This window comes from Panthera pardus, unplaced genomic scaffold (assembly GCF_024362965.1).
Source record: "Panthera pardus isolate Hobbes unplaced genomic scaffold, ASM2436296v1 HiC_scaffold_6, whole genome shotgun sequence".
Taxonomy (NCBI): Eukaryota; Metazoa; Chordata; class Mammalia; order Carnivora; family Felidae; genus Panthera; species Panthera pardus.
In genome coordinates, this window is record NW_026526991.1 from 78,094,261 (window position 1) to 78,106,905 (window position 12,645).

Sequence of the window (12,645 nt, forward strand, 5' to 3'; positions counted from 1 at the left end):
AGACCCTGGAGTGGTAAGGAGTTTGTATTTTATCTTGAAATTGATGGGAATCATCAAGGAAGGGACATGACAGTATTAATCTTTAAGAAATGCTCTGATGGCAGTGTGGAGAATGGATTAAAGAAGGGCAAAACTGGAAGCGGTTAGAGACATATCGCCATCCACTATGCCATTGAATTTATCAGGTCAAGTATGGCCACAGTGGGTGGAAATTGTATAACCCTTCTTGCCTTTTACTACTTTTCTGAGAAGGTAGGACATTTTTCAGAAACCCTCAGGCACATAGTTTCTCAGATCTCTTTATTTCCAATTACTTCAAATGTTTGTACATCTGTCTCTTCTATCAGATTGTAATTTCCTTCATAATAACCTGCATCTCATTCATCTTGTTGTAATGTGGCACCTAAATATCTCAGTACTCTGGTTCAGAAACATCTGTTTCACAAATGTTCAGTGAGTGAATGAATGAATGAATGAATGATGGTTTCTACAAACCAAGGGAACCCTGTCCTCGTGTGGGCTAGATGATCTTAAGGTCCCAACAAGTCTGCCCTGGCACAGGTTCAGTTGAGATGCCCAGTTTTCGTACTAAGAAAAAGTGCCATTCCATCTGTATATGCTTAATTACGAAGCAGCTGTAAAGAGACACCGAGCCCGCGGGTTTCCTCATCTGGGAAGCGGCAGACTGTTTTCCGTAAGGCAGCATGGCGGCCGCCTGCCGGAGCCAGTAAGTGCCGTTTCCCTCCCGGAGAGAAGCCACTACTGGTTTTTCGTACAGCAGCATGGAGGCCGCCTGTGGGAGCGGCCATAGAATCACGCCCTGGGGAAGAGGCCGCCGTAAAGGAAGCGCCGCTTCCTCTTCTCCCTTCTCCCGCCTCCCACCGGCTGTCGTAAAAGGGTGAATGGAGAGCGAGTTGTGGGGGGTAGAAAGGGAGGACAGGGGGCGCGGAGTCAGAGTGGCGCAGCAAGTGGCTGCAGGTGGCGACGGTGGCGGGGGGTGGGGAGTGAGGTAGTCCAGGGGTCGCGGAGGAGGAGGCTGAGTGGGTCAAAAGAAAAACTAAAGCTGCAGTCTGGCCTACTGGTCCGGGGGCCGCGGAGCCCCCACCCGGGGAGATGGACCTCAACCGAATCATCCAGGCGCTGAAGGGCACCATCGACCCGAAGCTGCGAATTGCAGCTGAGAATGAGCTCAACCAGGTGAGGAGCGGGCCTGCGGCGCCCCCCTGGCACCCCCCGCGGTCTCGCCCGGCTTTCCCTCCTCGGCGCCCCTGATCTCCACCCCAACGGGGGCTTCGGACCCTGGCGCTGGTCTCGGCCCGGCTCGCCCCCCGCCCCGGGGTCCCGTTGAGCGGCACTCCCTGGATGTTTTCTGAACAACTCGCGCACCTGTTGGCCACCTTTGCATCTTTTCGTGTCATTTTCCTTCCACGGTGCAGTTTGTTTAGCCCGTTTGGTCCGGAGAAAGAGGCTTTGGCAAGCTTTGCTGGTGTTTGCAGGGTGTGATTTCCCTAAGTTCGCTGATTTAGGGACACGGGTGGGAAAATTCGCTCAAAATTCAAATCTGAGTTCGGCTTTACTCCAGACCAGCCCTTTTTAGGTGTTGCGGTGGGAAACCCTGCCCAGCGCCTGCTTCTGTGGGCTTGGTAGGACTGTTTTTGACACTGATTGGCAGAGTTTTGTTGGACTGCTGGGAAACGCTGCCGGGAGAGTGCTGGGGGAATAACAGGCAATTTTCATGGTACTACTTTACAAAAGACACGTCGAGTAATTTGTGTTTGGAGGGATGTCTTTATATAAACGCTAAAATGTGTAAGACTTTCTTTTATCTTCTCTGTTCTTACTAGCCCTGATCTTGTTCCAGCGTTACCACTGACATTTAGAAATTGTAATGATCCCAAAATTTACCTTATGTTTTCCCTCCTCACCTGTAAATAATGATAGACCTCTCACGAATTAAGAGTGACAGCTGGTTGATTTTGGGGGTACTCTTTAAAATGTAAAGGAATCAACATCACCTGGGAACTTGTTGGAAATGGAAGTTATGGGGCTTCACATTTAGAGAATCAGAAACTCTGGGGTGGGGCCTAATTATGTTTTAATTAGCTGGCTAGGTGATTCTGTGCTTCCTGAAGTTTGAGAGCAACTTAAGTAAAAGTTTCTGTAGGAGTTCTCTCAAGTTTTCCCTGGTTGGAATTGACTTCAAAGTGCAGCTATGCGTTTTGAATCTTTGAAATCCAGTGGGAAATCTGAGTGGTGCTTGGAGTAAGTGTGAATTCAGGATTCTGAAGAGATAAAAGGGAGAGTGAAAACACTGGTTGAGTTAAACTGAAGCCTAAAAGAATGTGTTAGTACCTCAAAAAGAAAAGGACTCTTGCTCACTAGTGGAAAGTTAAAGTCAGTACCTGTCCCGGGCTTTGCAGAGTAGAGGTACTATATGTTGATTGGCCAGAAGAATAGCAATCCAGGGGTTGGTTAGAAGGAACAAAGCAAGAGCTGAACTTGCAGTCTACTAGTATGAACAGGGGAGTTGGCCTGTTTGTGACCCCCTTCTCTTCACAATGAGGCCAGATGTTATTTTGATAGTGTCAGTAGGGATCGTATCTTTGATGTCATGTTATACCTTCCTGCCTCTGTTAGCCTATCCTTGCTTTGTTTCTGATTCATCAGTATTTAAGTGCAGACTGTATAGAAGGAGAAGGTTGGTGGGAAAGCTTGCAGAACTAGGAGAGACACTTGGGGCCCAGTTCTGCATTTTTCTTCATGGTATTTCAATCCAAAACCATTTCGCCCTGACTCTGCCCTGCCCCATATCCACCCATTTCATCACAGACCATAATTTCCTCTGCAACTTCTAAAAGTAGCTTATTGCTGTGCCACTCGCTTAGTATTTATATTTTGTGTAATGCTTTGGATTGTAATATGCTCTGAGTTGTGTTTTGTTTTGAATTGTCTGTAAGTAGAAGACAAGTATAATGTTGCATAACCTTATAGTAAAATACGGTTATAATGTTGGGTTTTGTATGCTTATTCTTTATCGCCACTGTAACATCTTGCTTTGTTGGATAAATGGGTGGGTCATCTACCATAAGTGATTAGGGTCCAGTTCATTTATTTTAGTCTAGGTCCCCCCCTCAGCAAATAGGCTGAGGAAATGGGAGCAGTGTATTGATGATTTGTCAATTGTTAGGTAGAAGAGTAGGCAGTTTCAAAACAACAGCCTGTGTTCTGAAGGGTAAATTCTTGTTTGAAGCTATATTTTTCTGTAGCCAACATATATCTGTTACCAGTGACTGGTTTCTTGATTGCCGTGTATGATGTTGTATATATGGGAAAACACATTTTCATTTCTCTCATAATAAGAATGCATCCTGAATATATTCCTCCTTGTCTCTAGATGCAGAAGTCCCTTTAGCAGCAGCAAAGGAAAGTAGAAATGGGTAGATATCTTGCTCCCATAACTCATATAGAAAGGTATCTTTTTCTAAAAAAGCATTCTCCACATGGCCTTAATAGGGAAATAAAGATAATTACTTTCATTGCCAAGCTTTGGAATCCCCGCTTTTCCGTGCATCTATCTATATCATTTCTGTTGCCCTTTAAGAGAGATTGCTTATATGAATAACATATTTATTGAGTTATAATGCAGGCACTAATACAAGGCTCTGCTTTCACAGAGCTTGCATTCTAGTGGGGTTTACAGACAAGTAAATAATATAATTTCAGGTCATTAGTGCTATAGATAATAAATTCCTGGAGAGACAGTGTTGGGGTGTACAAATAGGGTGGTCATTCTCCTGAGTAGAGACCTAGATGTTGTGAAGGAGTGAAGCAACTGAAGGACTGGGAAGGCAACAGAGGGAAGAGCAAGTCCAGTAAAGGACTTCAACTTGGATGTTGGAGGACTAGAAAAGTTAATGTAGTGGGAACAGTGAGGCAGAGAATGGGAAACATCAGATCGTTGCTTTAAATGAGTTCTCATCAGATGCAGAATTTAGGTAAGTAAGCAAACTCTTATTTATTTATTTATTTATTTATCTATCTATCTATTTATATATCTATTTAATTATTTAAATGCTTATTTATTTTTGAGAGAGAGAGCATGGAACAGGGGAGGGGCGGGGGTGGGAGGGAGATAGAGGACCTGAAGCAGGCTCTGTGCTGACAGCAGAGCCGGATGCAGGGCTTGAACTCATGAACCATGAGATCATGACCTGACCTGAGATCAGGCTTAACTGACTGCACTACCCAGGTGCCCCAGTAAGCAAACTTTTGTTTTCAGAAAGCTTCACAGATACAAAGTAAATATCAAGAAATGGTTTTTGTTTTTTTTTTTCTTAGAAACTTGAAGCCCAAGGTGGAAAAAGAAATGGGAGAAATATTTGTGAGGAAAGTAGTATGAGACTCTATCTGAATTTACCCTTGAATGTTTTAGCTGGCCAGATTAACATAGGCTGAATCAGGGCTGAAAGGAGAAGAGAAAAAGTTGTACAAGTTCATTGAGATGGCAAGCATTTGCAAAAAGAGGAGTTCCAAAATGTGTATAAAGGCAATAGTGTTGAAATAAAAGCAATCTCCACAATAAGTCTTAAATAGATACCATTAATCAAGTGTAAAGATTTTGTACTTTGTATATTAAGTATCTAACTGTATGGATTAGAACTATAGATGTTTGTTTTTTTGTTTTCTTTTTATTCGTTTTGAGAGCGAGAGAGACAGAGAGATGAGCGTACAAGTAGGGTAGGGGCAGAGAGAGAGGGTGAGAGAGAGAATCTCAAGCAGGCGCCACGTTGTCTGTGCAGAGCCCAGTGTGGAGCTCGCTCTCTTGAACTGTGAGATCATGACCTGAGCTGAAATTAAGACTTGGCCACTTACACAACCAAGCTGCCCAGGCATGTAAAACTGTAGAGTTTTTTTTTTTTTTTAATTTTTTATGTTTATTTTTGAAAGAGAGAGACAGAGTGTGAGTGGGGGAGGGGTAGAGAGAGAGGGAGACACAGAATCTGAAACAGGCTCTAGGCTGAGCTGTTAGCAACAGAGCATGATGCCAGGCTCAAACCCACAAACCGTGAGATCATGACCTGAGCTGAAGTCAGACACTTAACCGACTGAGCCACCCAGGTGTCCCAAGTAGAGTTTTAATCTTGATTCACTAAAGGATCTTTCATTATCATAAACATGAGTTGTTTAATAAGAATGTAAAGATAGGTTAGATTGGGTTAAATCTGTATTAATTTTGACTCCTGTAAACTGCTGTTAAAAGAAATCTGTTTTCTTAAAAACTACTTTAAAATGGTGGTTTCAATGGTAAATGAAAGAGAATTTACTTTATATACAACAGATTGAAGATTCTGAGATTTATACAGGATAAAAAGGAGAACAATTATAAGATAATTCAAAATTTTATAGAAAGATTTGGAAAGCATAATGTTCTTGGATGGAAAGGATTGATATTTTAAAGATGCGGGTTTTCTCCAGATTTTTTAGTCAAATGCTTATCTTAATAAATGCTATTATGAATAAATGAATAAGAAAGGTGATAAATTAATAAGTTGAGTGGCATACATAAACCTAACGGTATATTGAAAGGGATGCCACCATAGATCCAGGCTCCTGGGAGAAGGTAAACTGAACAGATTCTCTGCATCATTGTCAGCTTTAGCCTCACTGAGAATTTGAGTCCTTTCTGGGAATGTCTGTGGGCAAGGCCAATTGTAAGCTCTGGGAATGTGGCACGGTGGTAACATGGTCCAGGTAGTAGACATCTGGAGGGAATATGGTCAGAAGGAATGGGCTGCTCTGTGCTTTTTAACTTTTTTTTTTTTTAAATTTTTTTAATGTTTATTTATTTTTGAGAGAGAGAGAGAGCAAGCAGGGGAGGGGCAGGGAGAGAGGGAGACACAGAATCTGAAGCAGGCTCCAGGCTCTGAGCTGTCAGCACAGAGCCCTATGTGGGGCTCACATTCATGAACTGTGAGATCATGACCTGAGATGAAGTTGGACGCTTAACCAACTGAGCTACCCAGGTGCCCCTGTATTTTTTAACTTCTAAAGTCACCATGGCCAAACTCAGGAGTAGTTCAAAGTAGAACATGTGTGTGGGAAGTGACCTAGGCAGCAGGCATTCAGTATAGGCTCACTTGGGCGTCAAGTCTATTTTATTTTTTTTATTAAAAAACTTTTTTTTAATGTTTGTTTTTGAGAGAGACAGAAAGAGTGTGAGCAGGAGAGGGGCGGAGAGAGAGAGAGAGACAGAGACAGAGACAGACACACACACACACACACACAGAATCCAAGCAGGCTCCTGTGCTGTGCTGACAGCTCAGAGCCTGATGTGGAGCTTGAACTCATGAACCATGAGATCATGACCTGAGCCCAAGTCAGATGCTTAACCAGTTGAGCCACCCAGGTGCCCCTGGGTGTCAAGTTTAAAAGATGCTCCAACAGCAGAGGGCAGATGGTGATGACACCTCTCAACACTGTCTTGTGAGGCACATTGTTCCAATCTGGACTGGTTCCTCTCCATAACCTCCGTAATCTCCATAACCTCCTCCTCTCCATAATCAACATTATCTTGTCTGTTTTCCTGCATTGGATCTCCTGTTTTCTGTAGCCCATGTTTTCCACGTTTCTGTTTGTCAAAAATAATACAAGCAAAATTGAAGCACAAATAAGCTGGGAAGAAACACTTGGAATGTATAGGTGCAATAAAAGGTTAAGATTTTAAATTCACAAATAGCTCTTAGGATTTTTAAAGAATAAAACAAATATTTTATTTAAAAAAGGATACAGGGAATACTGAATTTGTAGAAGAAAACAAATAGCCAACCTTTTTGTTGATAAAATTTCAACCTAGCAGAAATGATATGAGAGTAAGGTTTTAAAGTTTTGAAAGAATGATAATGCCAATCCTTGTATTGGATAGATGGGGGTATTCTACTTTAGGGAGTGTAAATTGCTACATAGTTTCTAGAGAGCATTTTGACAATGTATGTTAAAAAAAACTGTGTAAATTGCTACATAGTTTCTAGAGAGCATTTTGACAATGTATGTTAAAAAAACTGTAAAAATGTTCTTACACCTTTATTCATCAATTTGTTACAATTTTGATTTGAAGTATTTTGGTAATCTTAATTTTGCCTTAGAGAATTTCTCTCACTTTAAAAGTTTTCCTTTTATTTGCATAGTAATGTATTCAGTTACAGTGTTAACAGTTACTTGTTTGTATTGCCCTATTTTATAAATATTTCTTTGTAATTTCAGTCCTACAAGATTATCAATTTTGCCCCCAGTTTACTTCGGATTATAGTCTCTGACCATGTGGAATTCCCAGTACGCCAGGCAGGTGAGTAGGTTTTTTATCTTTTATAAAATTATTTATAGGTAAAAGTACAACTAGAGTTTTATTTTAATTCTAAGTATCTGTGATTTCTTTAAAAAATGGAAGTACACACAAAGCATTTCTTTTTTTTATTTAAAAAAATTTTTTTTAATTTTCTTTATTTTTGAGAGGCAGAGAGAGACAGAGTATGTGTGGGGGAGGGGCAGAGAGAGAGAGGGAGGCATAGAATCCGAAGCAAGCTCCAGGCTCTGAGCTGTCAGCACAGAGCCAGATGTGGGGCCCAAACTCACAAACCTCGAGAACATGACCTGAGCCAAAGTCTGATACTCAACCAACTGAGCCACCCAGGTGCCCCACACATAAAGCATTTCTAATGGCTTAGAAACTCACTTTCTTTTTCCCTGGAAACTTAGAGATAGATATTGAGCTCTTACATCTCCCCTACCTCTTCCTCTTCTTTCCTTTTTACCTGTGGATTCCTTGGTAACTTTGCCATTTTTTCCCTTCGCTTTCACAATTTTAATAGGTTAATCCCCATAAATTTTTTTTTTTTTTTTTTTTTTTTTAATTCCTGGTGGCCCACTCTTTGGTCCCATAGTGTAAGACTATGAATTTATGTATGTGGGTTTGAGCTCCATTCATAAGTCAGATCATGGACATAATATATGCACAGATGATCCTAAACACATGTTTGGGGAGCAGGACTTTTGTTTTATTTTTTTTTTTTTAATTTTTTTTTAACGTTTTTATTTTATTTTTGGGACAGAGAGAGACAGAGCATGTACGGGGGAGGGGCAGAGAGAGAGGGAGACACAGAATCGGAAGCAGGCTCCAGGCTCTGAGCCATCAGCCCAGAGCCCAACGCGGGGCTCGAACTCACGGACTGCGAGATCGTGACCTGAGCCGAAGTCGGATGCTTAACCAACTGAGCCACCCAGGCACCCCAGGACTTTTGTTTTAAACATGAAACTTAAATTTGAAGTCTCTGGGACCTTATGGTAGTTCCATGATGCTGTGTATTCCTCTTTTTGCCTTTTTAATGAGCTGGTCATTAAAGCCCAGAAAGTAAAAACTGGAGAAAGCCTTGGAGTGTCATGAGTCCTGAAAAGATAGTAATTTCAAGATAAAAGGAGTAAAATGACAAATGCTAAAAATCTGAAAAGACTTTTTTTATTATGTTATTGTTATATGCTCATTGTAAATAATTTGGGCAATACAGAAAAATACAAAGAGGAAAGTAAAAAAAATTGCCCAGTATTTTCATTGCTCGGAAATGGCCATTGTTAATATTAGGTGAACATTAATTTTTGCATATGTTCAGGTAGAAGTACAGATTAACAGTTTTATAGAGATGAGTTTATACTCCATATGCTGATGAAGGTATTTAATTTTCCTTGAACATAACAAAGAAAAAGGTAAGGAATCATTAGCTTTGGGAAAATACTTAACAGCAATATGTATTATTTCCTGTAGAGGGGAGCCTGGGTGGCTCAGTTCATTAAGTGTTTGACTTCAGCTCACGTCATGATCCATTTGTGGGTTTGAGCCCCACATTGGGCTCTGTGCTGACAGCTCAGAGCCTGGAGCCTGCTTCCTATTCTGTGTCTCCCTCTCTCTCTGCCCCTCCCCTGCTTGTGCTCTGTCTGTCTCTCTCTCAAAAAATAAATAAACATTAAAAAAAGAAAACAAAGGAAAACCTATAGAGAAACATACGCATTACAATTATTTGTTACTTTAATAAGGTTTATAAGACTTCTGTGTAGATTTTTTGAAACCATAACTCTCAGTTGTTTAATCTTTGTTTCATAAAATAGGGCTGTTCCGAAATAAAGTTTTGCTAAATGGAACCTATTTTAATAACCTAAATAAGTATTTATTGGGCCATTGTGAAGTTCCTGTGAAGCTTTGTAGAAATAGTATTTTTAAAGCTCTTAAAGCATTTTGTTAATTTAATATGTATTCTTTACATGACGTATAAACATTACAGAAACTCATTGGATTGCCCTTAATTCCACCCCCATTGATACCTATGATCAACTAACTATTGGTTTTTAAAAAAAATTTTTTTTTAAATGTTTATTTATTTTTGAGAGAGACAGAGTGTGAGTAAGGGAGGGGCAGAGAGAGAGGGAGACACAGAATTGGAAGCAGGCTGCAGGCTCTGAGCTGTCAGCACAGAGTCCGACGTGGGACTGGAACCCAGGAACTGTAAGATTATGACCTGAACTGAAGTCGGATGCTTAACTGACTGAGTCACCCAGGCACCCCACTACTATAGTTAATTTAAACAATTTTATATATATATATATATATATATATATATATATATATATATATATATACATACATATATACACATATATATACATATGTATATATATATGTGTATATATGTATATATATATATATATTTATGTTTATTCATATTTGAGAGAGAGTGTGAGTGGGGGAGTACTTTAGTTTAAATCTTTTTTTTTTTAATGTTTATTTTATTTTTTGAGAGAGAGACAGACAGAACATGAGGAGAGGAGGGGCAGAGGGAGAGGGAGACACAGAATCTGAAGCAGGCTCCAGGCCCTGGGCTGACAGCAGCAAGCCCAATGCTGTGCTCGAACTCACGAACCGTGAGATCATGACCTGAGCTGAAATCAAGAGTCAGATGTTCAGCTGACTGAGCCACCCAGGCTCCTCAACGTTTAGAATTTTGACTCTTCTCACCAAGTTGCTTTTGCTTACTTTTTGTATCAGTACTGCATTAAATGCTAGATTCCTCATATCCTCTATGCAACTTTGAATCTTAATAACTTAGGTAATTAAGTTTTGATATAAAATGTAAATGGCATTTGTAGGCAATTTTTCTTCATAATTTATGTAGATTTCAAATCTGTTAGTCACAGGACAGAGTTTATCTTGGTGGTTCATTTTTTAATTTATTAGGTAATTTTCTATCCTAGAGCATCCATTTTATCATAGAATCTGAAATACACAGTGTAAAATTCTACATTATAACTGTCCTAAATTTGAATGCCACTTATACATTTTCTGTCCTATTTAATCTATGATTAAAATACAAGGATGCTCTAAGAACCTTTTGGTGACACCCAGACAAGTAACTTGTTTTATCATGACATTTAAAAAAGAATGATGTGATCTTTGCTTTGAAAAAAAAAAAATAAGCCTGCATAAAACTGTAAAAAATTTGCTAGTGTTAACTGGAAAGACATAGTTCTGCAGAATATTCAGTTCTTGATTTTTTGGTTTGTGGGCAATACTAAAATATTCTTACTACCATCAATCAAGCTCATTAGTGAATGTTCCTTATATCACCTTACTGTGAAGAAATAGGAAAAAAAAATGTAACATTTTGATATTGGTAAGCAGAATAAAATAAATTTGGATGTTCTCTTGTTTCCTTTTGAGGTATTGAGAGGCATAATAGCATTATTAATATTATCATGTAATATGCAGAGAAAGGAACCCATTTTAAATTTAGTACAGTTATGATTAAGAATCTCTCAAGTGACTTTGCTTCCAATTTTTTACTCCTTGCCTGTGAGGAGACCCTCTAATATATGTAAACTTAGGTTAAGAAATGTCTTTTCTTTAGTACATTTTCAAGTTACTGTCAGCAGAAAAGTAGTTTGGATTTAAAATTTGTGACCCTTCATCTTGGGGTTGTGAATTCAAGCCCCATGTTTGGTGTGAAAATTAAAATAAATAGATTAATCTTTATTAATAATCTTTATTAATAAGATTAAAAATAAAATCTTTAAAAAAAAAGATAAAAAAAAAAAGTGGTAGTTGAGGAGTGGGTGTTACATTAGACCCAAAGAAGCATTGTTAGTGCCTGGTGCGGGGACTGTCATTTAAAGAATAGCATGGTTTCTGTTTTCTGTCAGTTGCTTGCTTTTTGTTCTCCTGGCTTTTTGTATGTATTTCTAAAAGATGGATAGGGAGAGGATATAAAAATTCAGCTTATAGCTAAGCAATTCACAGGTGATTCTTTAAGGTTAACCTTAATGTTCTAAAATACAGAACCTAGAAAAAACCAGGAATATGCCTCCGATCAGTCCAGAAGCATTACAAGAAACTCTTCCATTAAAATTCGTGGGTCTTGTTTGTATGAAGTTCCTTGGTTCTTAGAATCTATTTGATTTTGTTTTGGATATAATTTACACACTTTATTCGATTTCCTAGCCATTAACAGATTCAACGGGGGGGGGGGGGGGGGGGGGGCGGCTACTAAATTACAATGAAAATAGAAAAGCTTAGAAACATCAACTCAAAAAGCACAGCATTTTGCTTCCATGAGTTCATAGTGGCATCCTTTCCCCTTTGACATTCTGGGACTGACTGACCTGTGTAGTTGTGGGTCTGGGTCCAGAGCATAGGGCGTAAGTGGTGATTCATTATGCTTGAGAAGGGAACTGTGTGTATGCTTTAGAAAGTTAATTTCAAACTTAAGATGCTTGGAATGGTAAGGAGATGTTGCAGAAAAATAAAGTTTAATAATTTCTTTATGACTGGATTAAGATGATACTTGTTTTGTTTTGATTTTGTTTCTTAGGTCTGGCAGATGGTTAGATAACTTTAAATAATTAAAGGGAGGTTTTTAGGTTATTGATAGTTTGAATTATCTTTGGTACTTTTCCTTCATCATTCTTAGCAATCCATGATTATCCATAAGAGAAATTAATATTCTCTTTTTAAATTATTACATTAAGTTCAATTTTGTTTTAACTAATTGAAGATTTATGTTATGATTTTTAAAAATTTTTATTTGAGGGAGAGAGAGGGTGTGGGGAAGGGCAGAGAGAGAGAGAGAGAGAGAGAGAGAGAGAGAGAGAGAGAGAGAAGCTTAAGCAGGCTCCATGCTCAGTGTGGTGCCCTGAGAAGGGGCTCAGTCACATGAGCCTGGGATCATGACCTGAGCCGAAATCGAGAGTTGGACAGTCAACCCACTGAGCCACCCAGGTGCCCCAAGATTTATTTTAACATATATAAATTGGTGTGCCTTTTATGTAGGTCATCTTGTATGGAGCCCTATAATAAAAATATTTTTTTGTGGTAAAATTAATAGCACTAAAGACTAAATTATAAGTAAGTCCACTATTTTACTATGTCTGTATCTTTGCTGTCTGAAAGGTACTATTTTCAAGGCTAGTTCTGTAGAGATTAAAATTTGGTCTTGTGTATAATATAGCTGATTTTTGGGGTGCCTGGGTGGCTAAGTGTCCGACTCTTGATTTTGGCTCAGGTCATGGTCTCATGGTTCATGGGTTTGAGCCCATGTAGGGCTCTGTGCT

The 12,645-nt window shown here is 39.3% G+C and overlaps 1 protein-coding gene across 3 annotated transcripts in view; it reads left to right on the forward strand.

Moving 5' to 3' along the window:
- Window positions 1-886: 886 nt before the first annotated feature.
- IPO8 (importin 8) overlaps window positions 887-12,645 on the forward strand; it is an 85,993-nt gene continuing 74,234 nt past the window's right edge. For 2 of the 3 annotated variants that reach the window (XM_053894694.1, XM_019452368.2), the window contains exons 1-2: window positions 3,418-3,995; window positions 7,261-7,342. Coding sequence is in view for 1 of the 3 variants with exons in the window: in XM_019452366.2 (XP_019307911.1) it covers window positions 1,114-1,197; window positions 7,261-7,342 (166 nt within the window). In the remaining 2 variants the exon portion in view is untranslated. Of the gene's footprint in view, window positions 1,198-3,417; window positions 3,996-7,260; window positions 7,343-12,645 lie in introns of those variants that run through there. The other variant, XM_019452366.2, reaches the window with a different exon arrangement.